This window comes from Sceloporus occidentalis, unplaced genomic scaffold (genome assembly GCF_023333645.1).
Source record: "Sceloporus occidentalis isolate IW3139 unplaced genomic scaffold, rSceOcc1.0.p SCAF_5, whole genome shotgun sequence".
NCBI lineage: Eukaryota > Metazoa > Chordata > Lepidosauria > Squamata > Phrynosomatidae > Sceloporus > Sceloporus occidentalis.
In genome coordinates, this window is record NW_028316985.1 from 158,748,273 (window position 1) to 158,775,979 (window position 27,707).

At 38.2% G+C, this 27,707-nt stretch overlaps 1 protein-coding gene across 3 annotated transcripts in view; it reads left to right on the plus strand.

The window, feature by feature from the left end:
* LOC149313033 (N-heparan sulfate sulfotransferase 4) overlaps positions 1-27,707 on the plus strand; it is a 164,792-nt gene that overhangs the window by 26,572 nt on the left and 110,513 nt on the right. For all 3 annotated transcript variants that reach the window (XM_089527066.1, XM_089527067.1, XM_089527068.1), the window contains one exon: positions 3,095-4,345. In XM_089527066.1, the coding sequence (XP_089383192.1) occupies positions 3,365-4,345 (981 nt within the window). In that variant the 5' untranslated portion in view covers positions 3,095-3,364. The remainder of the gene's footprint in view (positions 1-3,094; positions 4,346-27,707) is intronic.

Sequence of the window (27,707 nt, forward strand, 5' to 3'; positions counted from 1 at the left end):
GTGTGAAAACCAAAAGGGACTTCACCTAAAATCTCATCCCCACCCCTGCCCCACCTTTTAAGTTGCAAAAATGCAAAGGTTTTCATTTCCTGGAATGGCCACACACTGATTTATTTAGAGGGAATGTAACATATCCCTAATGAGACTGGAAACCACAAATTGCTATTATTTATCATTCTCAATAGAGTTTCAAAACGGAAATACAGCCGTGTTGAGAATTTCACATCATCCGCTTTTGACTTTTTTTATCTTTACTTTGAAGCCTTATCATTTACAAAAAGCATTAAAGTGTAGTAAGCAACTTATAAATAGTTTGCACTAATAAAGAGTTTTAATTTCACAATTAAACAGTTACTGAGGCCTAAATACTCAAAAGGCACCAGATCCCATTCAACCTAAGAAGCTAAGCTACGTAAGCCATAGAGAGTATTTAGATGGGAGAGCACCAATTAATACTAGATGATGTAGGCTACATTTCAGGGGAAGGAACAGGCAAAACCATTTCTGAATATTATTTGTCCTAAACTCCTCATCCCCCACAAAATTCATGGGGTCACCAAAAGTCAACACAGACACAATGGTAATAATATGGAGGAGGGATACCTTCAGAAGGTTGTTCATCTATGTTTTTTATATCTTACTGAGGTATTATTCTGCAATAAATTTTACAATGCTAAACATGAGGTGGGGACCATCATCTCCCAGTTCTGCACAACCTCAACCAATGTCATTCTAAGAATGAGCAAGTTCAAGACTGTAAAGCATACTGCATTCTGTAATGTTATATTACATAAATGATATAACATTATTAATGTCTGTTTTCCACACTGTTGAAACAATGTTTTTCAAAAAAAAAATCATATCAAGAATAATGGGACTTTTGCAGAAGTTATAAACACACTGAGAGTATTATGCAATCTAGCAATAGACCACTAAAAGTTAACATTCATGGATTGATAGAAAGGGGAAATAGCTTAAGCAGTGGCAGAAGAATTCACAAAAACTAGTTTAAAGCATTAGGTGACAACCCACAAATACATTAACAATGGATATATACTAACTGAAGTTAAACAGAAAACTTTTATGATCATTAACCATTCATATAAGTCCATCTGTATGCATAGCACTTTACAATATGCAATAAACTAAATGTACATGTAGTTTACAGTGCTATCCTATGGTCTCTGAGAAGGCATTCCAGGGGCTATTGTCTAGAATGGATTTACCCCATTCAAGAGTTCAAGGACTCAATCTTAGAGGGGAAAGCCAACTGTTGTATCCAGATCCCACCTTGAAGAACCTTCTAATGTCTCCAGTGTTCTCTGACATATGATAGGGAAGAAAAGAGAAGGATCGGGGTATGGTGTTGGTGGATCAGGATGGATTAAGATTAGAATCCTGTGACCAATTTTATTGGACAATCAGGGTGATCAAGACCTTTTATTCAGAGAAGCCAATGCAATAAGGACTCCAAACTTAGAAGGCTGATCTTTGATGCTATATTATTGGGACCACTATATTAAACTCAACTGTAACTTCTCAAGAAAGATGCAACTCTGTGAGCCTCTATTGCCACATTTATTCTCCTAAAAATTACTTTTAATATCCATGCCTAATGGATAAGCCTGGAAGCTCAGAAAGCTTGCATAATTTATTCTGTGATTTTTTTAATTGGTCTGGTAAAGGTATTACTGTAATGTGTTGGGTTTCACACACACTGTGTATGGAAGGGAGGTAAATGCCACTTCGACCTTACTTCTGTTTCTCTGGCAAGAATGCAGTAGGTCTTTGAATAGGTCAGTGTCTCCAACAGGAACACTGTAATTCCTTACGAAGGATTGTTCTGTGAGCTCTGTAATTTGCATAGACTGGGATATGTCAATAAGAGGGATGATGGTTTTGAAAGAAACAAGGGTTTCTTGTTGGCCACCATAGTGTAGTGGGTTGAGCACTGAACTACAACTCTGGAGACCAGGGTTTGGATCCCTGTTCAGCTATGGAAATTCATGACCTTGGGCAAGTCATACTCTCTCAGCCTCATAGGAAGGCAAAGACTAACTCTTTTGAACAAATCTTGTCAAGATAGCCCTGTTTAAATATTTGAAGGGGTGTCATATTGAGGATGGAGCAAGCTTGTTTTCTGCTGCTCCAGAGACTAGAACACAGGACAATGGATGCAAGCTACAGGAAAAGAGATTCCGTTTCAACATTAGGAGGAACTTCCTGACAGTAAGAGCTGTTTGACAGTGGAATACACTCCCTCAGAGTGTGGTGGAGTCTCCTTCTTTGGATGTTTTTAAACAGAGGCTGGATGGCCATCTGTCGAGGATGCTTTGATTGCGATTTCCTGCATGGCAGAGGGTTGGACTGAATGTCCCGTTTGGTCTCTTCCAACTCTATGATTCTATGATTCTAGGTTTGCCTTAGAGCCACCATAAGTAAAAAATTACATGAAAGCACAGAACAAAAAGAAACAAGTATTCTTCCTACCTTGCAAAAGGATGGTTCCATCTACTGATTGTAGAAGTGAAACAGGAACTCTGAGGACCAAGGAAACTAAGGTGGAAATAATATCCACTATCCTGGTCATTTATACTGTATCTGTAAATGTATTTTTTTTTCTAGACAAATGCATGGGTAGCTCCCCAGCAATTGATATTGCTTTCCATTGTCTCATTATCTTTTTTTCCAGTCCTGTTGTAATAGGAATACGCTCCTGGAAAGAATAACAGAAATTCACAAAATTAAATGTTTGCAGAAGATTTACCTTAATGTAAAGAATTTCCTTGCTCATCATCTTTTTGTCCCTGCAAACTCTTTACAATCAAGCAGAAGGTATAGTAACATTGTGCTTTTTGTGTAGCATGTAGGCTTCAATGAATATGACAACTTTATGAATAGCAGCCAGTGCACACACATGTGCACGCACACACACACACACACACACTACTCTCATTGTCTACTTTGGAATCAGTAAAACTTGTCATGCTCAGGAGTTTTTTTTTTAATTAAAAGTAACTAGCTGATTTAATTAACACATTTTAATTGCTTTATGGATTTTCTTAACCTACTCTAATTTCTCCCTTTGTTGCAGATAATGTTAAGTGACTTTTCCATTGATTATTGGGAACTGGTGCATTCAGAGAAGACTGCTTCCATTATAAATTTGCAATCCTTTGGACTTCAAGATCGCAAAGTTTCGTAGCCTCATCCATCCCCCATTTAAATGAATTGCAATGGTCACATGAATGTTTGAAGAGTGGTACCAATACCATCCATTGGCTTGTTTAAAATTGCACTTTAGAAGGAAGAAGCCAATTGTTTATTAAACAAATAAATAATAAACAGAAAGACTTGCAAAAAAATGAATCTGATTGTGAAACTTCGTAGAAGTTTCCGAACTTTAGTAATACTCTTAACTACTTTCTGTTTAGTTAGCATTGTCATTTCTGCTTATTACTTATATACAGGTCACAAGCAAGAAATTGCTCTTATTGAGACCACAGATGGGGTACAATGTGAAAACCTTAAGCTTTTACCATACAGGTCAATGGAGCTTAAAATGGTGAAGACAATTGATCCATCCAGGACTGACCCTACTGTGCTGCTGTTTGTTGAAAGCCAGTACTCTCAGCTTGGCCAAGATATCATAGCTATTCTGGAGTCTAGCCGATTTCAGTTTCAAATGGTGATCGCATCTGGAAAAGGAGACATTCCTCCACTAGCCGATAATGGCAAAGGGAAATACATCCTTGTGATCTATGAAAATATTTTGAAGTACACCTCCATGGATTCTTGGAATAGAGAACTCCTGGAAAAATACTGTGTGGAATACAGTGTTAGCATAATTGGTTTTCATAAAGCCAATGAGAACAGCTTGTCAAGCACTAGACTCAAAGGATTTCCATTACACCTTTACAATAATGTAGCTCTGCAAGACTGCTTAGTAAATCCCCAATCTCCTCTACTGCACATAACCAAAGCCCCAAGGGTTGAGAAAGGCCCCTTACCTGGTGAAGACTGGACCATTTTCCAATATAATCACTCTACTTACCAACCTGTGCTTTTAACAGAAATTCAGGCTTCCAAACCATTCCCACCATCATTGCCGAAGGTTAATTTTTATGCTACAGTGATACAGGACCTGGGACTACATGATGGGATTCAGAGAGTCCTTTTTGGAAACAATTTGAACTTTTGGCTCCACAAACTCATTTTTATAGATGCCATCTCCTTCCTGACAGGAAAGAGGCTTATACTGTCCTTGGATAGATACATTCTTGTTGACATTGATGACATCTTTGTTGGGAAGGAAGGAACAAGGATGAATGTAAAAGATGTCAAGGTAAGATGAGCATTAATGGTGGAACCTCTTGTCTGTAATATATTTCCAAGACACAATGATACAGAACCATCTGAATATCTTTCAGTATTGTGTTGCCATATATTTTGGATATACCATCCTGCCCTGTAAGTTTTTAAAAGCCAGAACTAATTGGATTAATATATCACCTTTTGAGAGTGCCACACATGTCACCTCTTCCATGTTGTTATCTCCACAATCATTTTATGAAGTAGATCAGTCTGGGAAATTCTGATTAGCCCAAAGTCACACAAGAAGCTTCATGAGGCAGAGATCTAGTTTTCATCCAGATTTGAACTTTTGTCTGTTACACTTATAGTCCTGTGTGAAATTTACGTTATATGGACGTATAAGTAATAATACAGAGAACAGATCTTTGAAATTGCTATTGGGTAGTTAAGGAGTTGATAATTCAACTTATTCTTCCTGCTGGATGTTTAGCAATGAACTATCAGGATGGTGGATAGAGGACTGGGCAAACTATTGTTGTGTGTCTTGAAGTCATTGACTTATGGTGACCCTATGGATCACAATATTTTCTTGACATGATTTGTTCAGAGGTGAGGTTGCCATTGTGTTCCTATGACACTGAGAGAGAGACTTCCCCACAGTCACCCAGTGGGTTTCTGTGGCCAAGCGGGGATTTGAACCCTGGTCTTCTAGTGTCCAATTCAAACTCTCAAACCACTGCACCACTTTCTAACCACAAAAAGGTAATGATTACTTTTAAAAATGATTGAATGAACTAGCAGTCAATTCTGGAGCATATTGTTTCCAGTCAGTTCAGGAAACAGCACACACTAATATTCTCATGAGCTTTCAGTAGAAATATTTAAATATCTGGGTATTTTGAAACCAGAATTCTTGGATACAACTTGGAAATTAAAAATAAGTTAGAAACATAAAGAGTATACCCAATTAAAATCTTCACCAGTATTGTCTAAGTATGTTATGGTCAACTGCAGCCATCCAGAAATTTTTGAATTTCAATTCTCACAATCCATCATCTATGCTGGCTGGGTCCTGTGGGGACTGTAGGTTCAAAGATATCTGGAGAGCCACAGATACCTACTCTGATCAAAATGGGTCTAAATATCAAATGAATTCTTGTTATGCAGGCAAATATCACAACCATTTCCCAGCTTTCAGAACAACAAGCATTTACATTATAGAAGCTATGTATGTACCCTTTCAGTGCTGAAATTATTCTCTAACACATTCACAAAAAGATGGAGCCAGCCCTACTGAATGAGACAGGGGTTTCAGGCAGAAGACGATGGAGCAGCAACAGTACCAGCTTGTTCTCTGAAGCTGCCAGCAGTTGTTCAGTGCTGGAGAAAAGAGTTGTATATTCCTCACAACTTCTTCTGGGCTCCCTAAATCAGTCTTCTGCCTATTGGTGCAGTGGAGGATGCTATCCTGTCACCAGGGTTGAATTAACGGTCATCTATCACTCCACCTGATTTCTCTATATTCACTGGGGAGGAAGCACTATCTTCTCCTTTGTTTTAGGTAGTGAAATCCATCGTAGAAGCCTTGCATAATCTCTCTCTCTCTCTCTCTGCACACATCATATGTATTTTCAACCTGGCTTACCCAAGCTTTGTTATTTGATCTGTTCTGCATGCTGTCAAGAACAACAGGTGGTTAATCTTCAGAGTTCATTCCCCTAATGAATCTAGCAAAGGCACATAAAATGTTCCATATTAAAATATTTGAAAAAATGTGAAAACCATTGCCTTGGGGTGTTTCAGTCAACTGAAATAATCCATGATTTGAATAATTGCTTGCTATATGTAAAGATATGCAAAACTTATCCTTTAATTTTTGTAATCTTTGGCTTTTCTGGCCCATGGTCTTGGTTACCCACTGTGCCTCAAATACCGCTGCCAAGCACAACTGTTAGCATAAATGGAATGCTTACACAGATGTCATTCTTAATTCTGAATCTTATTGATAGTCTAAACTAGAGTAGATCTAATGAATCTATCTTTAAATGATGAGTCAACACTTGTGTAAACCACATTGATTCAGACATTTGTTTTCAATTTTTAACTGCCATGTCTTGTTCAAAGGTTTCACTTTGAGCTTAAGCCAATCTTTCTTCCTAATGGAACGTAAACCAGGCAGATGCATACAGAACTACAGTAATGAAAGTACCAGATTGTTCTGCATGACTCTTCCCAATGGTTTGTATCTTTTTTGATGCTAACAGTGGGAAGGGATAGCTTTATGATAACACATCAGTGGGCTTTTTGCTTGGTTCTGTTTTTGTTGTCTTCAAGTCAGTGATGTATTCAAGTCTTTTACTCCAAGTCTCAAGTCAACCTCAAGTCTCTACCTTCAAGTTTTAAGTCAAGTCTCAAGTCCTTGCTAGATACGTTCATGTCAAGTGTCAAATCAAGTCTCTAGTCTGGGAGCCAAAAGAAGGCAGGGTACATTTCTCACAGGAGAACCGCAGGCATGTTAAACAGTGGATTTGAAGTAGAGGTTGAGATCTGCCTCCCAGGCTATCCTTGCTCCACATCAGAGGAGCCGTCTAAAGCTTTTCAAAAGTTTCCAAGGGATCCTTCCTCTTCAACCCTATTAGCACATTTGTTGTTCCCCTTGGAAAAGCATGTCCTGTGCTCTTGGGGTAGGTCTTGCCTGAAGCTTGAAGTGAATGTTGTTAGCAAGTCAGTCACTGAAAATATACAAGCTGTGAGTTGAGTTGAGTCAGAGCAACATATATTGCTGAATCAAGTCCAAGTCAAGTCACTGAAGTAACTTGAGTCCAACTTACATCTGAGACAATCAACTTGAGTATACGTCACGATTTCTAAGTACCAAGCAAAGGTCATCCAGGAAATCCAGGATGGGCACTAACTGGCCACCATTCTCCTGCCTGCAGCAGAATCCCCTCGAGCTTCATAGCCATCTTAGGATGTTTTGTTTTTGCATGATTTTGCCTACTGATTAGCCTTTGGCACAACATCCAAAAGAAAACTTATGCATAAGTAACTCTGAATTACATGTATGCATGTCATAATCATGAGGTGTCACCAGTATGCTGATGACACCCAACTCTATCTCTCCTTTCCATCTGATTCCAAGGAAACTGTCTCTGTCCAGAACCAGTGTCTGTGGTCAGTAATGGACTGTATGAGGGCAAACAAATTGAAGCTTAATTCATACTAGACAGAGGTGCTCCTGATCAATCATAAGGCAGATCAGGTATTTGGGGCTTTGCCTGTGCTGGATGGCTTTAAAGTCCCCTGAAATCTCAGGCTTTCAGCTTGGGTGTGTTCCTGGACTCCACTCTAAGCCTGGATGCCCAGGTCTCGGCAGTGGCCAGGACTGCATCTCCACAGCTTAAACTTGCGCACCAGCTGTGCCCATTCGTTGAGACATCAGATCTGGCAGTGACACATGCCTTTATAACATCCTGTTTGGAATACTACAATGCACTCTACGTAGGGCTGCCTTTATAAACTGTCCTGAAACTTCAGCAGGTTCAAAACGCTGCAGCCAGAATGCTGAGTGGGGCCAGTTACAGGGAGCATATAACTTCCTTGTTAAACAGCTCCACTGGATACCCATTCATTTCTGGGCACAATTCAAAGTGCTGGTCATAACATATAAATCCCTACACAGCTTGGATCCAGTCTATTTGAGAGATTGTATCTCCCCATATGAACCTTCAATATTCCTAAGAATGTAGAAGGCTTTCTCTCAGTCCCATCAATATCACAGGCTCACCTGGTGAGGACACAAGAGAGAGAGTGGCTGCTCTCACCATTTGGAATGCCCTTCCTCGAGAGTCTAGGCTGGCCCCTCCTTGCTGGCCTTTCCCTGCCAGGTAAAAACATTTTTATGTTGGCAGGCTTTCTGTACATAGCAGGGTAGTTTTATGGAGCAGGTGGGTTTTTTGTCTGTTTTTAACTTAACTATATTCTATGTGATTTTATATTATATTTTATGATATATAGCTTATGTGATTTTATATATAGATATTTTAATTGTTTGAATTTTATAATAATTTTATAGGTTTTATTTGTGAGCCATCTTGGATCCCTCTGGGGAGAAAGGCAGAATATTAAATAAATAAATAAATAAATAAATAAAATCAGGATTCCAGATAATTCAAATTAACACATGGTACACAAAGTGGGGGACCAAGAGGAAGGAGGGACAAATTAAATCCAGTGCTTATCATTATTATAATGACATTATATTATGACTAATATGCAGTCTCGGGCCCCAACATGATGGAGAGGTGCCTGGTTGTTGTCCCTCTGCTCCCTTTATGGTCTAAACAGTGAAGTGGGACCTTTTCATAGCATTGAAGAAGTAAGTTTTAACTAAGCATTTTTTAAAATCTGCTGGTTGATGTTCTTCATTTCTGTCATATGATATTGTATTTTTATTGAGGCTGCTGTCACATTGTAGAAATAAAGCAGTTTTATGCCACTCAATGCTATGGAATACTGGAATAGCTTGGTGGGGCACCAATTTCTCTGACAGAGAAGATTATATTTCTCACAATATTACAAATCTCAGACTCTGATAGCACTGAGTCATGCCAGTTACAGTGGTGTAAAACTGCTTTTTTCTGCAGTGTGGATGAGACTGAAGTAATATAAAATAACAATATTTCATGAGGTTTGTTGTATAAATGCCTTTCACACCCTTTCTGGTGAAAGATGGGGTATACATACATACACAAATATATACATCATACACAATATATAAGCTATGTTTTAGACAATTCCATGCTTACAAAGGCAACTAAGCCTGCTTAGATTATTGTACCATAAATCTTATTTCTTATTATAAAAACATCAGGCTTGCATGTGGACCATAACAATATTTATTTACATGAAAGTCCAATTTATTTCAAAATGATTCAAGTACAAGTCAAGCTGTTCAGTACTGCATTTTGGGATCCAGTCTTCCAACCTCTCATTACACATCAGAAGGACAAGAAATGAGGTCAAAGTACACGTGACAAGGAAGGTGTCTCATTCATGTCTTGCACTGACACTGGAGACAGAGGATGTATCCACACTGCAATATTAATGCTGTTTGACAACACTTTAATTGCCATGAGTCAATGCTGTAGATTCTGAGATTTGTAGCTTTGTGAAATAATTAGCCTTCTCTGTCAAAAAGTGCTGGTACAACAAACTACAAATCTTAGGATTCCATAGGATGAAGCATTGAAGTTAAAGTAGTGTCACACTGCATTGAATCTACAGTGTGGGAATAGCCAGAATCTGCACATTTTCAGCTGGCTCTGGAGTTATGCAATAAAATTTGTATATTTGAAAAATATACATAGCAATGTTAACATTTAAAACATGGGGGGGGGGGGCACAACATGAACAAGTTTTCAGTGGAGGAGATCAATGCAAGCAATGTATACAATATAATCTGATAGGTGTGTAATTCTCTTGTGGTCATTTTTAATATTGTAGGAGTCATACTATGGAGATAAGAGTTCCTCTGTAGTACAATCCTCTTTCCCTGCTTGCATACTTTACAAATTTTATAGCAGAAACATATTATAGATACTGCCTCTTTCTCTGCACACAAGCATAGCTAGCTGTTGCTACTTTTGATTAGTACTTTTCCTATTGGGAAAAATGATGCTTTCTGCCAGTGGGGATGATATCAGAAAGTAAAACACTTTAAGATTCTTCCGTAACCTACATTTAACCTTTATCAGAAGCTTTTGAGTTTTAAAGCTCTCAAATAAGATTGATTTTTCAGTGTATTTATTAATGAACCATTTACAAGCCATATAATTTTTAGGTGAATTTGAATCCAAATCAAATTCTTTGTTAATGAATACGTTTTTTAAAGGGGGGAGTTGCTTTCCAGTAAAGCAAAACAATTGAGACTTACAAAAAAAAATATATCTGTCAACACTGGCATACAATGAGAGAAAATACAGTACCCTCTACAACAGGAGAAATAGAAGGTCAAGAGACAAGGGGAATGGATTTTTCTAAAGGATATGCCTACTGATTCTGAGATAGTGGTTTGTGCTGTGCTAAAATACTGAATATCAGATTCAAGTGATCAACTAAAGTTCATGATCTCATCTTCACTGCACTACTGCAGAATGTGGGGAGCTGGTAATCTGAATGTGATCTCACACAGGACAAACATTTTCTGCACATGGGAGTGAGTGAGAAAAAAAGGTTGTCCAGAGGCTGAAGTAGCCATTTGGTATAGGGAACAATCTTTAGAGGTTGGAACAACCTGGGGGCTGGAGGCAGGAGAGTTTCTTTCTTTTGTTCCTACCATCAAACCGCTTAGTTTGGTAGCTGAAGAAGCGACTCTCAAGGAGTTTATTTTCTTTTCCTGACCTGCTTTGGTCCACTGGGGGACCAACTAAAATCTTGCAAATGATTTCAAATTTTATCTAATATTATTTGTTTAAAAAAATTATAAAGGATATAAAAAATAATTGACAAATAATAACAATTCCCTAAAAATGCAACAGTGGCTGCCTTCTACACTGCCAGGGCCCATTAACTTGTACTAGGACCTCACATCTTGTCAGCTCTACTCCTCTTCTGTTATTTAGTTTTAATTAATTTAAATTAATTATTTAGTTTTATTTAATTTAAATTAAATTTCTACATTAAACAGCTGGAGAAATGAATAACCCATTTGCTACAACCATTCTTTGAGTAGCATGCTGTTATTCTGTATATTATAAGGAAATAAGAATGAACAGAGCAGATTGGGAACACCCTCTATGCATTTACTTCTTTCCCTTATGGACCTTATGACCCCCAAACATTCAATTTCATTCACATGTTCAAAGCACTGATTTCCTTTCTTTGCTTTTCAAATGATATAAAATGCCATTAGTCTTTGGTACCTCCTTGGATTTTTGAAGGCCTCTGTTATTATTTTTTTCACACTCACCTGATCTTTGTACATTAAAAAGCACTTTGAACTCTGAAAGAGTGTTCTCATTTCAGTACCATAAAGCCACAAATACATATAAGAGCCACAAAGTTCTTTTGATCACAGAGAATAAAATAGCACTGTAACATCAGGGAACTGTATCCTACATGTGTTCAGGGAAAGGAGTTAGGTGTGATAAACCTAATTATAGAGCTTCCATTTGGTAAGTACTATGATCCTTCTCAAAGAATAATTGATTTGATATATAAAGGATGACAGAAAAGAAATTGTACATCATCCCCAACCCATGGTCAAACTTTTAAAATAAAGCTTTTTTCTTCTTTTTTTGCAGAGAGTGTATAAAATCCATTTGTTAAAAGTATGTAATGTGGCAGCCCCAAAGTGGCAATACAGATGGTGTCTGGGACAGCTGTTGATGCCTTTTAAAGGCACTGAATGCCTAACAGAGCCCATTACAGACTTTCAGGGTGGATATAACTGAATGTGTCTTAGGAAGGGCAAGGGAATGTGGAGAGTGGCATTGTGTCTACCCAGGGTTAGAATTTTGTATGTGTGCTATAAGAATGAAAATAATATTTTTAAATATTTAAAAACTTGAGTTTAGTTCTTTGTTTTGTTTTTGAGCGTCAAGAAACCCTGATGAGTAGAATCCTGGACTGTTGAGAACATTTGCTTTTCTGAGCTTACTCTGTGCACATTATTGTTTTGTGCAGAAATGAGTACTTCATGCATAGAAAATATTGGCTGGAAATGTATTGAGTAGTTACAAATGCATAACTATCATAGTTAGAGAACTATGCAGTGAAGTCCAGCCCAGCTCCTCCCATCCCCAATTATGAGGAAGTAGTAGTTGCAATCAGTGGGGGTCTATTCCCCTTTGCACAGTTGACTGACAGTAGGCTGCTCTGAGCCAGTAGCCGTTCACTCCCATTTACTATAACAACTTCATCTTCATCTTCCTTTCTTTGCCACCTTTTCCTTTACCTGTGGGAAGGATTTACCACCCCTATCTCCAACCTGTTTTATGTCTTGTTGTCTTGGTCACCTGATGTGACTGCCTCAGAATGCCTAATGGTAGGGCCAACCCAACTGCCTGGTAACTGGCTACACTTCCTGGCATCACATCACCCTGTCCTCAACTCTGCAAACATGTGATAAATAAATAAACCTAACCAATGTGTCCTTACTGTCATTGTCAAGACCATAACTTATAACTGCATATTGGCCAAATTCATAATGGCAGACCTCACTGTGAAGTAGTTGCTACAGAACAAACCACCTTATTTTAAAAAAATGACAAAAAGTGATTAACCATAAATTGATCAGTATTTGAAATGTCAGAAGACTCCTCCTCTTTATACTGAAACAGACTAACGAGTTCATAACTCTGAAAATTGCTACAGAGTAACCTGGTGTCATGTTTTTAGAGCACTATGTTTAACCTGTATTTAACTCAACATCACATGTTACTCAAGAAAAAGAATAAAACAACAAGCAGTTGCTCCCTATATTTGAAAATAATGCATTAAGTGCTGATTGAATCAGTCCCATGTCAGCAAGACTAGCTAATCCAAATTTAAAGACCAATCATAATTATCATCTTAAAAGCCTTTTGTGCAGCAATAAATGCTTCACGAGGAACGTCAGATGTAATTTACTTCCACCAGTAACAATATTACTTAGGTTAACTTCCCTTGATTCTGTCTTTGTGATAGAAATGCATGGAGAAGAAAGAGCTCTCAGGCCAACAAAACCATTTTGTATCATAAACTTTATATAAGAAATTTGCAAGCAACCTACTTCAGACAAGGACATTCTTAATTCATTGGAAACATGCATAGACAAATAGTGAGATAAGGGGGAAAGATGGTTGTAAAGGAAACTCTCTCTACAATTTACTGTCTGGGTAATCTTTTTGCTGTTGGCAGAGGGCAGGTGCATCAAGCAACATTTGGAATCAGTAAGTTGCTCCTGCAATATATGCATGGCACTGTGGTTGCTTTTTTTTCTTTTTTTAAAGAAGGATATCTCTCTTGTTTATCCCATTTCAGTGCTGAAACAAGTCTCATTTGTCATAGACTCCAGCATTATTTAACCCAGTGTTGTAAGAATGTAACATGAGTAGAGCTGTACGGGATAAGACCAGAGTATGGTTATCGTATTCTAGTCCCTCATATCTGGGCATCTAATTTGCATATTTTGCAAATTATTATAATTGTGCATATTATTAAATTTCATTCTGATTATACAAAATCAACACATTAATCATTGTTTTTTCCCCTACCATTATATTTCAACCTGAGTACCAGTAACAAACTAAGAGCTTTTCTCTTATTCCCCCCTCCCCCCCCCCCACTTAGCTGGTGTGAAGAGAGGCATACTTCCATTTTGATGTACTGAGTACATCATAGGGTTAGGGAGCATCTGAAAAGGATGCTCTCGGGAAACCCTAGCATGTACTCAGTACGTGCTTCAAGTCCCATCTGTACAGGGCCAAAGATACTACAAATAAGCATACTTTTTTATTTTCTTTATTCAGGCTTTCAGATTTTTCAAGATAGTTTTTAGCTTCCCACCACTACCACCATTACCACCACCACTTATTTCAGTTAATGCTTTATACATTAGCCCAATCCATTTATTTATTCCTGTCCATCTTGTAGCAACAAAGGCTGCAAACAGATTAATTTTTTTTATTGCATCTCTTGTTCTCAGTTCAGTAGCTCAGCTCCAATATTAGATTAGTTTAGCCTTCACTTCCTGTTTGTGTGCCTTATATCTTATTCATGGAATTAATAACTCTGTTATCTACATGTCCTTTGTACAGATGCAGTTCTAGTACTACTGTAGCACATTTTTTGAATTATCGCTTCTCAGAGAATGATATCGCCTGGAAACAGTATGAAGGAAGCCTCAACCTTGTACAGTCAGCTGAAAATTCTATATTACATAGCGAAAAATATAATTAGTGTATCCAGAGGAAAAGCCAAGTTAGGTCTGTGGTAGCAAAATCAGCAATAAGTCTTGTTGTACCTTTGAACGTATCAGGAAATTCACGTCTATCAAAGTTTGACATGATCTGGAACTACAATTGTTAAAATCACTCTCCATGTGTTAATTAGTAAATCTCTGCTGATATATATTATTTGTTATTGCATTATTTTATTCCCCTCTTACCACACATTGAAGGAATCTGTGAAGAGGATCACAAAGTCCTTTGCCAGCTACTGGACTCACAACATGGGTGTAACTGTAGAGTGGACAAAATGAAGGAATTGTCCCTCCTAAAAGAATTCTGCCACACCAAATCACTGTGTTGTGTTGTTCAGTCCAAAAATTTCTAGCTTGTAGAGAATGAGACAGTGAGAACTGGTCACACCAGAAATCTTATATTAGCAGTATTTATTTTCCTTTGGTAACTCTTCCTGCCCTGTTTCTTTGGATTCGTAAACTGTGGCCAAGTTCTGGCATTGTCAAACCTAGCTACTTTGGTCAATGCTATTTCCTCCCCAAAAAGCCTGTCTCTTTAGCTTGCCAGTACCCCAGTCAAAAGGTTTCTGAGGAGCTTCAGATCAGGGCTCTGGAAAATGATGAGGGCAGCATTCTCTTGGTCGTAGGTTGCATTGAAACAGGTGGCTAGAGAAACCCTGTATCCTTCAAAACTGTATTCCTCAACATGTCCTGTGATTGTTGCCTAATCTGCAGTGCAGAAATAATGCAGTTTGACATTCCATTGTCTGTTATGGCTCCATCCTTTGAAACCTGGAATTTTTAGTTTAATGTGGCACCAGAGTTCTCTAATAGAGAAGACCAAATATCTCATAAAATTACAAATTCCAGAATTCCATTGCATGGTGCCATGGCAGTTAAAGCTGTGCCAACCTGCATTATTTCTGCACTACAGGTAAGACCTGGGGAGCACTGTAGTCTTCATTTCCCAGCACCTTGATCTGCAACATCTTGGAAACCCTTCACTTGGGGCACGGCCTGTCTTAAGGGGTAGGTTTTGGAATCACGTCCAGTCATTCACAACCATAAATGTGAATCCTAAAATTTACAAGAACGTACATCTGGCTTAAAATCTTCTATATATTAAATAGAATGCCAGTCCCTATAATCGGGAGTGCTCGGCAAACTTTACATTTCTACAGTACTATAAATCTGAAGACTGGGGTGAAATTTAATTTGGGGGGTGATGCCTTCATTCTCTCTCCCATAGCTATGTCTCTGAAACCATAGCATACTCTCCAACATGACAAATGTGTATTAATGTGGGATATCTTTTTGCCCCAGAGATAGGAAAGTTAGTACAAAGGGTTGGATGTGTTTAATTAAATGTTACTAAAATATCATTAAGTTGCACTTCTATTGGTGGGGGAAGGAAGACTAACAATTGTGTTTGTGCTATTTAAATTTGTATTACATGCATGCACTAAATGTTTTACCAGAATGAAGCTGAAAAATATTAGAAGCTTCTCTATGCAATGGCCTCCCATTGATGCAGTTTACCTTTTAACCATTTAGTAGGTAGTAAAGGTTGGTGACTGGCCAGGTAGCCCATGCCCTTATTGCTACTACTGGACACATACAGGAAACATCACCATCCTAAACCGTCATCCTTCATGGGAGTGCTTTGGAACATATGCATCCGGACTAGCCCACTTCCCCCCATCCAGCAAATGATAATGGAGTGGAAGCTTCAGCAGTAGGCGTGTAGGTTAGGCAGAGAGGAAAGGTGAAAGAATGCTTGAGTGACCTTTACATTCTGCCAAGCTGAGTCAGTCCCCCCCACACACACACACACAACATGAAACGTGGGTGGGGTGAACATTACAGATGCATCCAAATTATAAAGTTGTCCAGTGGGTTCAGTTTTTTGTTTGTTTGTTTTGCACTTTGCTTTTTTTTTTTATTCCTGTGTATGCAGTGAAGATGTAAAACCCTACAATGAAATGTTTCATATCCTTACTTTAGATTTCACACAGCAAACTTTTCTTCTGAAAGAACCCTTATAGAATGAGGACTGATATATATTATGTCAGAAACAGCCTCTCTTTTCACTTGGTCTTAATGATATCATAAATGGCAGAACTCATTCATTCAGGTAACACTAGTGTGTGTGTGTGTGTGTGTGTGTGTGTGTGTGTGTGTGTGCATTCTTTTATTTCTCTCCCCAGTAAATAGACTCTTGTAGACCCTTTTGATTACATAATACTAGGAGCAAAAGGAGCAAAATGATGGGTGGGATCCAGTCTTAGGCTGCATCCACACTACACAAATAGTTTAACACCACTAACTGTCCAATGCTATACATTTCTGGGATTTGTACTTTTGTGAGATATTTAGCTTTCTCTGTCAGAGCTTTGGTGCCACAACAAACTACAAATCCCAGATTCCATAGGATGGAGCCATGGCAGCTAAAGCAGTGTCAACCTGGATTATTTGTACAGTGTGGATGCTGCCTTAGTAATGCTTATAATAAACTCGTTCAAACTAGCAGGATTTAGGATAATCACAACACACTTAATTCCCATTGATTTCAATGAGTTATTTTAAGTATCATTAAATCTGGATCCAATCCATGTTTTTCATAACATGATTCTTCAAAAGGTTATAATGAGCAATATTAATCAAGGAAACCTTTTGAAAGTAGCATTAATATTTCAGCACGTCTGAGGGCAGAAAATAAACCAATAAAGAAGATGTTAACTTTACAAAAAATTAACATTCTAAAGAATCAGTGGCATAATTTGCAATTTATACATAAAGTGCAAAGCCAACATGGTTCAGTGGTTTGAGTGTTGCATTAGGACTCCAGCAGACTGGGGAGTTCATTGCACGGGGCTTGTAGAATGGGACCAGAGCAGAACGAAAGGGCACATGAAGGGAACGGAACAGGGAAAGAACGCATATTACCACTTGGGAGAACACCGCCAAAGCCACCAGAAGTCTCCAATCCATTCCCCATCTGTCCCACAGTAGCTGATTTTTAAGAACTGTTCAAAATTGTTCTTGAAAATCGGCTGCTGTGGGATGGGTGGGGAATGGATTGGGGACTTCAGGCGGCATCGATGGTGTTCTCCTGTGCGGTAATATGCATTCTTTCCCTGTTCCATTCCCTTCCCAACCCCTTTCATTCTGCTCTGGTCCCATTCTACAAGCCCCATGTGATAAACTCCTAGGATTCAAATCCCAGCTTGCCTAGGGAAACCCACTGGATGACTTTGGACAAATCATCCCCAGGGCAAACCCTGTCTGAACAAACTTTGCCAAGAAAACCCCATGATAGGTTCACCTTAAGGTTGCTATAAGTAGAAATTGACTTGAAAGTACACAACAATAAATATACAGTACTGAAGTGTTACACATAAAGCTGTATCATTCACCACAACATTCTGGAACTCTTGTTATAATATAGTTTCCTATTACTTTGAGGGTCCTCTGTCCTCTCAAATGTATTGCTGCATAGATATACATTTACTGGGTTATGTATTCCAGAATTTATCGCTTAGCAGTTTGGCATAACATAAGAACAATCCTCCAGCATTTGCAGTTGGGAAGAGCTCAAAGAAAACATACGCTTCTTCAGTTCTTATGATTCAAAGCTGAAAACCTTTTTTGTACATTTGCCTGAACACCATATCCTTTGCACATAATCAGTTACAAGTCAGGTCTTCCTGCCTTGCCCATGAAAAGAGAAAAGAAAAAAAGAATATTATTTGAGGATAAAGTTGTGATGGAATCACAAAGCAATTTTCCCTCATCATTTTCCCCTTCCCAGTTACATCAGAGTAGCCTGTATACTTTCTGTTCCTGGAAACCTATATTCATATAACTGGTCAACCAGTACTGGGAGGTGAAGGGAATTTTCAAAGACAAACACAACCTGGTCTGCAAATAGCACAGATGTTGAACCTATAGTTGTTGTATCCTTCCTTCCTTTATTCATGAAAGCCAGGTTTATGAATTACAGTATTAAATCCATATTTCTGTAGTGCTGAAGAGCTGTTCAGATACATAAAAGACCCAAGCTCCCCCCAGTTAAATAGTATAAATAGGACTGATTCAAGAAAGAATGATTTAAGCAGTTGCTTTATGAACACTTGAACATAAAAGTCCATAGCATCGGCTGATTTGTGGGAAAACACTACACAGATAATGTGGTTCTTGCAACAAGCATGTATGTCACTGTTATGCCTACCTACTGTAGACAACATCTTTCCTCTTGCTTTTGACCCTAGTTAAAACTGAACTTGTCATAGCTCATCAATATATCCACAAGTTTTGCATTTCTAAGGCTATTCATACAGTCTGATTATAAAGGTTTTCCCAAGCAACAGTTCACTCCGTGCATCTGAGAAAGTAGATCAACTCTACGACAGCTTTTACTACAACTTCTTTTGCACAGTTAGTCTCAAAGGTCTACAAGATCCCTTTGCATACTCATATTCCAAACTAACATGACTTATATCTCTGAATTTTCCTGTTTCTGGTAACCTCTTACTGGTTTTATCCTCTTCTAAGGTATCTAGCCTAATATCACTGCAAATTAGCTAAATTGCACTAAATTAATAATTTTTACCTTCCATTACATACACTTTAAAATTGTTCTCCAACCACAGAGTGATTTCTTTAATATTGCCGAACCTTTCTGTGTGCTTGTCTCTCAATTCACCCTGAGATTCAAGAATACTATAAGCACACATCTCTAGTATTATAAAGTGTAATTTCACTGTATTTGTTATTAGGAAAGGGAATAAGGTTTCCCATCTGTTTTCATCATTATTTCTAGTGTAACTGGAAACATGCTGCTAGGACATTATCTGGAAATAAAAGCAACCCAGAGGTACTGTAAATAATTCTGGGAGGCCACTGTAGATTGGATATCCATTAACAGTTGGCAGAGGTTTCTTCTGAAACCTGAGAAGAAGCTTGCCTATCCAAAGCAAGGGAAAGCATGTAAATCCTGTGACTAATGAAAGACACCATGATATCTTTATGTGGTGGAGAGGAACATTTCCAATTCATAGCCTATAAAATGGCTTCAAAGGTAATGAAGGATGCCTTTGGAAAGTGTAGATGTTGCAAAATATATTGATAGCTGACAGAAGAACTATGTGGGAAGAATGGCAAAATGGGAAACAACTTTGGGAGGGGAATAGCCACCCACTGACTCTATTTATTTATTAATTTTTGTGACCAATGAAGGAAAAAATGCCCCAGGCAGTTTAAATTTTAAAACTTATTCAGAGGTAAAGTTAAGCCAAGCAAGGGAAACACTTTGCTGATTATGAAGCTGGTTTGGGACTCTGTTTGTGTGTGTGTGTGGTTTGATGATTCACTGCTGTTCCCTCTTAATCTTACAGCAAGGGCTTATGTGAGGGAAAGCAGCAGGCAGAAATTGGATTCTAGTTGTACCCTTCAGGATGCAATGTTTGACAAAAGGCAGGATACAAACAAAGGAATAAAACAAAAATAAAAGGATTTTCACCATTTTTTCTCATATTGTAGTGTCGAGGAAAATGCTCCTCTCTCCAGACCCATTATTTGGCACACAAGACTGTTGCCAATTGGAGCTTCCCTCTAATGCTAAAAGCAGAGGCAATATTCATTGGGATTGCACAGAAAAAAAATGGTTAAATCCCCTTCTCCTTGTTTTGCAGTGCTCCTCGCAGTTGAACACCCCAGTTACAGCTACTTACACATACACAAGACTCACACAATGCCATACTAACATCATATTTGGGATGACTTTGTGACAAACCATGCATTCTTAGCAAAGCAATAGTGCTCTAGGATATTTATTACCATACCATTTCTGTGAAAGAAGGCACTCTGTATTTTATTACTGGATGCTGGAGTTATTTCTGTATTTGGTTGTTTGGGACTTGATTTTTTACAAACCCAGGTAGTTTACACCAGTTCCCTATTTCAATATGCAAATTCAAAGCCATTAAGAAGGTGAAAGCTACCTCTGAATAATTTCCTGGGCTTGTTATAATAATTTATAATAGTAATGGAGCTTTTCTCAAAACTGAGTGGTGTTCTGCATTGGTACTACAAGAAAGTAAACAAGTGAGGGAAATAATTCATTTCAATGACTGAAAGATCCACCTTCTAAATGTAGGGCACATTATGCCAATAGCTTTCCTCTTGCTGCAGCTTTCAACTTCCTTTCTGTTTGCTTGTAGATGTATCATGGAAAGAGATGGAAACTAGCCATGTGATAGAGATTGTTATTAATTTTTCTTGCATAAGATTATTATTCTTGAGTTGAACTATAGATGGAACAGAATAGTTTCATGGGATGAAAAGTACATATAAGACATGGTAGTGAAAGGATGGGCCCATGAGATGATTATTCTTGTAATTCCACCATGTTTCTCTATTTAGAAGTACATAAACTGGTTTTGAAGCATTGTGGTTTCCTAATCCTATCCTACTGAAACACTGCAGGTTTCGTTATTCAGGATACATCTATGACTCAAGATGTCTCTATAGGAATGCCTCTATAAATGACACCATTTCACAGAAGAAAGGAGAAATGAAACACTATCCCATTCAAAGCTCATATAGGGTGCTCTTTCCAAATATAATTCACTGCATCTATCCTAAACCTTGGGAGATTTGTTACTATGGGATACTCTATGCCAGTGATGGCGAACCTTTTAGAGACCAAGTGCCCAAACTCAAAGGCATTTCCACATAGGGTGTTACTCAGTGTTGGGGAGCAGGACTTCCAGGAGTGATGGGACTTTTGGGGTTGAGACTTACACCTTCTGGGGTGAAACTTCTCCAGAGACAGCTGAAAGCCTGGGAGGGTGGAGTGAAGAGGATGAACAGGCACACACCTGTTCCTTCTCTTCCCTGCCCTACCAGGCCTTTAGCTGTCTCCAGAGAGGCAGCTAAAGACATGGGAGGTTGGGGTAAGAGCAGGAATAGGTGTGCACCTGTTCCTTCTCTTCCTTCCTTCTCCCATCTCTCTGTGTGCCCTCAGAAATAGCTTTGGGTGCCAGAGAAGACATGCATGCTATAGATTTGCCTCTATGCCTTTGATCATTTTCAGAGCAATGGTCCACAAAGAACCTAGGAAAATAATTGTGCATTCTTTGGGAGGGGGAATACATTTGAATAGTTTTTAGGTCTAGTTGGGTGTAAACAAGGCATGTCAAATCCAGTTTTGGGTCTTTGCAGTATAGGCTACTAAGATCATGTCCAACTCAGGAACAGGTGTCCCACTTCACCCCAGTTGCAGGGGCACTAAACACACATGTGGGAACCCAAATCGATCATTCCAAGACAGGCTGCATTGGTTCTGTTTCCAGAAAGCGAGCTTGGCAATTTGTTTCCATTTGAAGGCAGGTGAGTTGATAAATGCCTGGATGCAGACCCATGATGGAACCAAGCCTCTTAAACTGTAGTCAATAAAAAATTTTGATCTCTTTTATCCCAATAAATGCATTTTGTATCACTATTGCTAAGCAGAACCTCAATCACTACTGAACCCACAAGTATGCATTGTGTAGTAGCCAATCCATGTAATCCCACACACATCTATTCACAACCAAGTGTTTACACACTGATAGGTTTATACAAGTTTGCAGCCTGAAGAACCTGATTAAATGAAGCAATATTTTAAGATCTTAGCAAAGTCAATTATTGTACCAACATATACAAGAGATTTCAAGACACATGTGTTATTTGCCTCCAATGGAACTGTCTCCATTTTGCTCTTTTAAGACTTTTTGCCATTCTTTCTGTATTTAGAAACTGCTGAGCATGTCATTTAAAACTATCTAAGTGACCCAAAGCTTTGGTAGTTATGGGAAGACTTTTGGCTGATTCAGGGATTTTTCAGATGCCATTTACAGCTCTTGCCAGTTACTTTAGACAGCATCATGCATTATGCCAGAGTAAGGTAATAAGGCTGGAAAATGCATGCTACACTGAAAAAGGGGGGGGAGGGGGATCAAAAGCACTTAGCCTAGTTATAGGAAAAAGAATATTCTGTGTTTAGCAAGTCCTCTGAGACAGATTGCAATTTCTACCATTAATCTTTATACGAACAGATTTATTTTTTATAGCTTGCACTGAACAACTGGGACTCATTTGCAATATTGTATCTCATATGGGCAATGGGAAGGGGTGGGTGAGGGAGTTTAGACATGATTCAATAGTTTGTAAATGAATAGTAAAAAATGGACTGTGATATGGGGAAGAAATAAAAAATCTGGTCTTTTAAAAAAAATCAATATTATTTTCTAAGGCTACACCAGTATTTTATTTATTAAACTAAATGAAGACATATGTATTTGTAGTGGGGAAACAGCATTTTGCAAAAATGAGCTTGTTGTGTGCCTTCAAGTTGTTTCTGACATATGGTGACGCTAAAGTGAACCTGGGTTCTCTGAGGCTGGGAGTGACTCACCCAAAGTCATCCAGTGGATTACCATGGCCAAGTAAGGAATTAAACTCTAGTCTCCAGAGTTGTAGTCCAACATTCAAACCACTATGCCACACTGGTTGAAAAGAAAGAGAGAAAGAGAGAGCAAGAGAGAGACCACAAGAAAAATGATTTGTCATATAACTTCCCTATGTTTCAACATTTTGCTTTGGCCTGTATGTTAACACCTCCCCTATTGGCAGTTTGCCATTCGTGCCCATATTTATCTGTTGTTGTTGTTGCTTGATGTTCTATATTCATATCCCTTCCTTCTTCCAAAGCAAACCTAGGAAAAGTTACTTTTTAGACTAAAACGTCCCAAATTCCCCAAGCAGTATAGCCATTGGCTGTATAGGTTGTGGGATTTTGAGAGTTTTACTCCAGTGTCTTTTTCAAGATTAAGACCAGAAACTATAGAAAGGGGTGTGTGTGTGTGTGTGTGTGTGTGTGTGTATTCTTCCCATACATAAAATCTTTATCCTGTGAAGTAGGTTAAGCTAGAAATTGTAACTTATCCAATTTAAGTCAATGGGCATTATCTAGTTGACATTCTAGTGAAAATTACATTGTGCTCATGAACATCTAGCTTCACAAAACATACAATACAGACTGTAGCTGCCCAACTGCTTGCACAACCCATTAGGCAACTAGTTGTCTCCCAGCTGTGCACGTGATAGCACAGCCTGAAGAACACCTAGGAACCACAGAAATGAATATACTATTACAGCTACAAATAACTATGAAAGGCAGCTAGCATAACACTTCTTCCAGGAACATGACATTAAATTTATTTTGGAGGGCTTCTTTTGCTTTTGAACTCTTGCCTAGCCATCTTCCACCTAATCTGGCCATTTCAGCACATTGGTGTTTAATTGCATTCTGGTCCTGATTCAGCAAAAATAATTTGCAGCTAAGACCTGTACTTGCATTGCTTCACATAGAAGAATTTCCTGTTTAATATAACAGCATGTGTACATGGCATATTTGGAAGATAGATGGATAGATAAAATAATGTCATATTGTTTTTGTTATTGTGTGCCTGCAAGCCCTTTCTGACTTATAGCAATCCTAAGATGACCCTATCATGGGGTTTTCTTGACAAGTTTCTTCAGAGAGGGCTTGGCATTGCCATTCTCTGAAGCTGAGAGAGTGTGACTTGCCCAAGGTCACCCAGTGAGTTTATATGGCTGAGCCAGGATTCGAACTCTGGTCTCCAGAGTCCCAGTCCAACAGTTAAACCATTACACTACACTGGCTTTCATTACTATATAATATTATATACTGTATGATATCTAATTGATATTAGACATATAGGCTGGCATCCTATTAGTCATTTTAGTGTCCATAGTGAGATATAGGGCATTGTAACTGCTTCATATCCTCATTCACAATTGTCGCATTATTGCCATGATTGCAAATGACCCTGAAATACAGCTTAAAAGCCAGTCAAATGGAACAATATAGTTCTGTGTTGCTGTTACACAGGTGGATGTAGGATGACAAGACCAGATCGTCCCCACTCAGTAGTGAGCTACATTTCAAAAAACAGGAATCCCTGCAGACACATGTCAAAAATCATCACCACAATATTGCTCAATATTGGGAGAGGGCTGCTAATGTGACTTTGCCACATCTCACTTGCCAGAAACACATAACACCATTGCTCAAGACAGCTGACTGGCTTTTAAAGTTGGTTTTAGAATCAGATGGGACATTAAAGCATAGCTACAATATCATGGCTACATGTCTGATGCTTAATGTAATATAGTATAATAATATAATAATAATATCTATATTAATGGAGTTGCTGTGTGCCTTCAAGTTATTGCCAATTTATGGTGGCCCTAAGGCAAACCTATCATGGGGTTTTCGATGCAAGCTTCTTCAGAGGGGGCTTGTCATTGTCCTCCAAAGCTGAGAGAATGTAGCTTGTCCAAGGTCACCCAGTGGGTTTCTATGGCTGAACTAGGATTTGAACCCTCATCTCCAGAGCCATAGTCCAACACTCAAAACACTATGCCATGCTAGCTCTTATTTACAGAGGTAAAATTAGAGAAGAAAACCTGTTCTTTGTTTATTTCTTTTTTAACACAACTAGCAAAAACTTACATACTAATATAGCTTACTTAGCTCCACAATTTTTTAAGCTTAAAGGTCTGAGAGAAACACATCATGCTTTGTAAATATAATATCACAAAAGTGTAAATATAGCTAAATATGGGTAATGTTTTCTTTGTTCCAGTCTTTTTCTCCCCCAATCCTTCTCTCTCCTTCTGTCTCTGGCAAGGGAAAGTGTGACCATCATGTGGTGCTAAAAATTATTGTTGCCACAGGCCATGCGTCTCCTATTGTGGCTGGTTTGTGAACAACATATTTTAGGCACAGATTTAGGATGTCTGAATTCAAGGCATCTGATAAAATGCAAGATAGTCTGAAGTAATTTTTAAAGGATTTTATAAAACAAGTTTTGTTCAATAAATAATTTACAGGAATAATAAAGAATAAAGAGGAAAATACTGATTATATTTTAATCTGTCTGAAACCAAAAACTCTTGGCAGTCCAATAAACAATCCCCAGGAGGTTTAAAAACATTCAGTTTTATATTTTAAAAAACATTATGCCTCTATGACTTACTTCCAGAGTGAAAAACAGAACTAGAAAAAGTTACACCACTCTGTAGTAGTCATGCAAGATGGAATTCTTAGAGTTATGATCCAAAAAAGTAATTTTTCCTCACTCTGATTAAAAAAAGAACTAAGCAGCATTTCAGGTATTTAAAAAGGTTTTTAGCCCACCAGACTATTACACACATACACACATGCCATAATGAATTTTTATGAAATATAGCGATTATTTTAGAATGATTTTCACCAGTGAGTCTCCAAAGTGTGTTTCCAAGGGCACAACACCATTTTCAGGGATAAAAGTGGATGCACACTTATTGTATCAATTGATTGTCGGAACAATGGGCAAGTACCCTAACTGAAACTCTGGGACTGCATTTAGGGTAATCATTTACCCGTTAGTAAGATATTACTTCTTGGTATTTCAATTCTCTCATTACAGATGGGAAAGAAATTAGTTGAATTTATACTTCCATACAGAAATATCCCCTTTGCACTTCTTGAGACTGTGAACAGATTGGAATGTGATTTGCCTCAGAAATCAATGTATTTTCAACACTTGTCTTGCACTTGGGAGAAATAAAATACACACAAGAGCAATGTGTGCATTTCAGAAACATGGACAATTAAAAATGCATATGTTTACAAAATATGCAATCACACACACACTCACATATAGTCATGCACTTATAATTCTTCAAACATTGTAAAAAATTAATACAAACATGCACACTTTGGGAAAATATACACAAAAATAGGCAAAAAAGAATAGGAAAAAATATGCAAAATTGTTTTTAAATGGCTTAAATGTTTTATTATCATTAGTTTTGGTAAGTGCTTTAAACTTTTTTCATTTCTACCTCTTTTAATTTTGGAAACTGCCTTGAGTCCCAGTTCTGTGGGGAAAGGTGGAACATTAATTGATTGATTAATTAATTAATTACAAAATTCTAGACTTTATAACATGAATGGAACTTAAGTGACCTGGGGGGAGGGGAGCACCCTGGGATGTTATTCAATCAGGATTAGCACCACTCCACCCAGTCCCTGCCAATGGAGGAGAAAGGAGGGCACAGTGGTGGCATAGCAACAGTTCCTTAGAGAGAACATGTAGATCCAGCTTATTGTTTTGACTGCTACTAGAGCCAGGATACTATGGGAAGATGACTGGGAAATCACCCATATTGAAGCACAGATTATTTTCCCCATCTTCCTGTCTCACAGTGCTAAGGGTCCAACAGGCAGTCAAAACGATAAACAGGTTCAATCCTGCCCTTCCCAACATGGCCATTTCTGTGTAGTAAAAAAGTGGAGGAATCAATGGGAATGCATACAAATATTTTCCAGGCATCAAAGCAAGGTCATGAACATCTGCAGGGTGTTGCTAATGATATTCTCACAATGCACCCAGGTAACATAAAATAACTCCACAACTCCCTCACTGATCCATCGCTCTCTGGCGATATGGGAGTGGATGTGTAGAGGTTGGCTGCACTGCTTACAAGGTGGGTTTTGGAGGCATTGGTCCAAAACACACTGCAGAAATCATCCAGTTTGAGATCACTTTAACTATCCTGACTCATTGCTAGGGAATCCTGGGAATAGTAGTTTATTATGGCACTAGAGCTCTCTGACAGAGAAAGCTAAATGTGTTACAAGACTACAGTTCCCAGAATTCCCTAGCATTGAGCCAGGGTAGTTAAAGCAATCTCAAACTGGATGATTTCTGCAGTGTGTTTTGGACCATTATGTCCAAAACAATGTTGTGATAGTTAGTTCGACTTATCACTGAAATTCATTAATAGGATACCCACCATGGTGTTTTAAAGTTGTCTCAAAATAATTATTTTAATTTGTGATTTAAATTAATATGTGATTTATTGAGATATTTGAAGATGTTGTACTCCACGTTAAATCACAACCTTGGAAAAAAGTTATATTGAAAGAAAATAACTAAATCACAGGCTTTATCAAGCAAAATTAAACTGTATCTCTTAATTAGGCACTTTCCTCTTCTGCATTTCACCAGCTTTCCTATACTAGTGAGAGCGGTTCACATTTGGTCCTTATGCTTTTTAAGGTATTGCTATCACTTCAGCACCATAATGTAAACAGTTTAACCAAATAGGTTGCTGCAGTATTAGCAGTACTGACTGTCAATAACTCAAGAGTAATTGGTTTACTTGTTACCACAATACACATTCATCTCACTCAACTGAAATTGGTTACCTATAGAGGAATGGCTACAGCCTTGTACCCTGAATTATAGGCAATTAGACTCCAGAAACTTTTCTGATTCTTAAAGTTAGAAAAGAGCAGCTCTAGGAGTTTTTACTGCTGCTACTGAAGTTC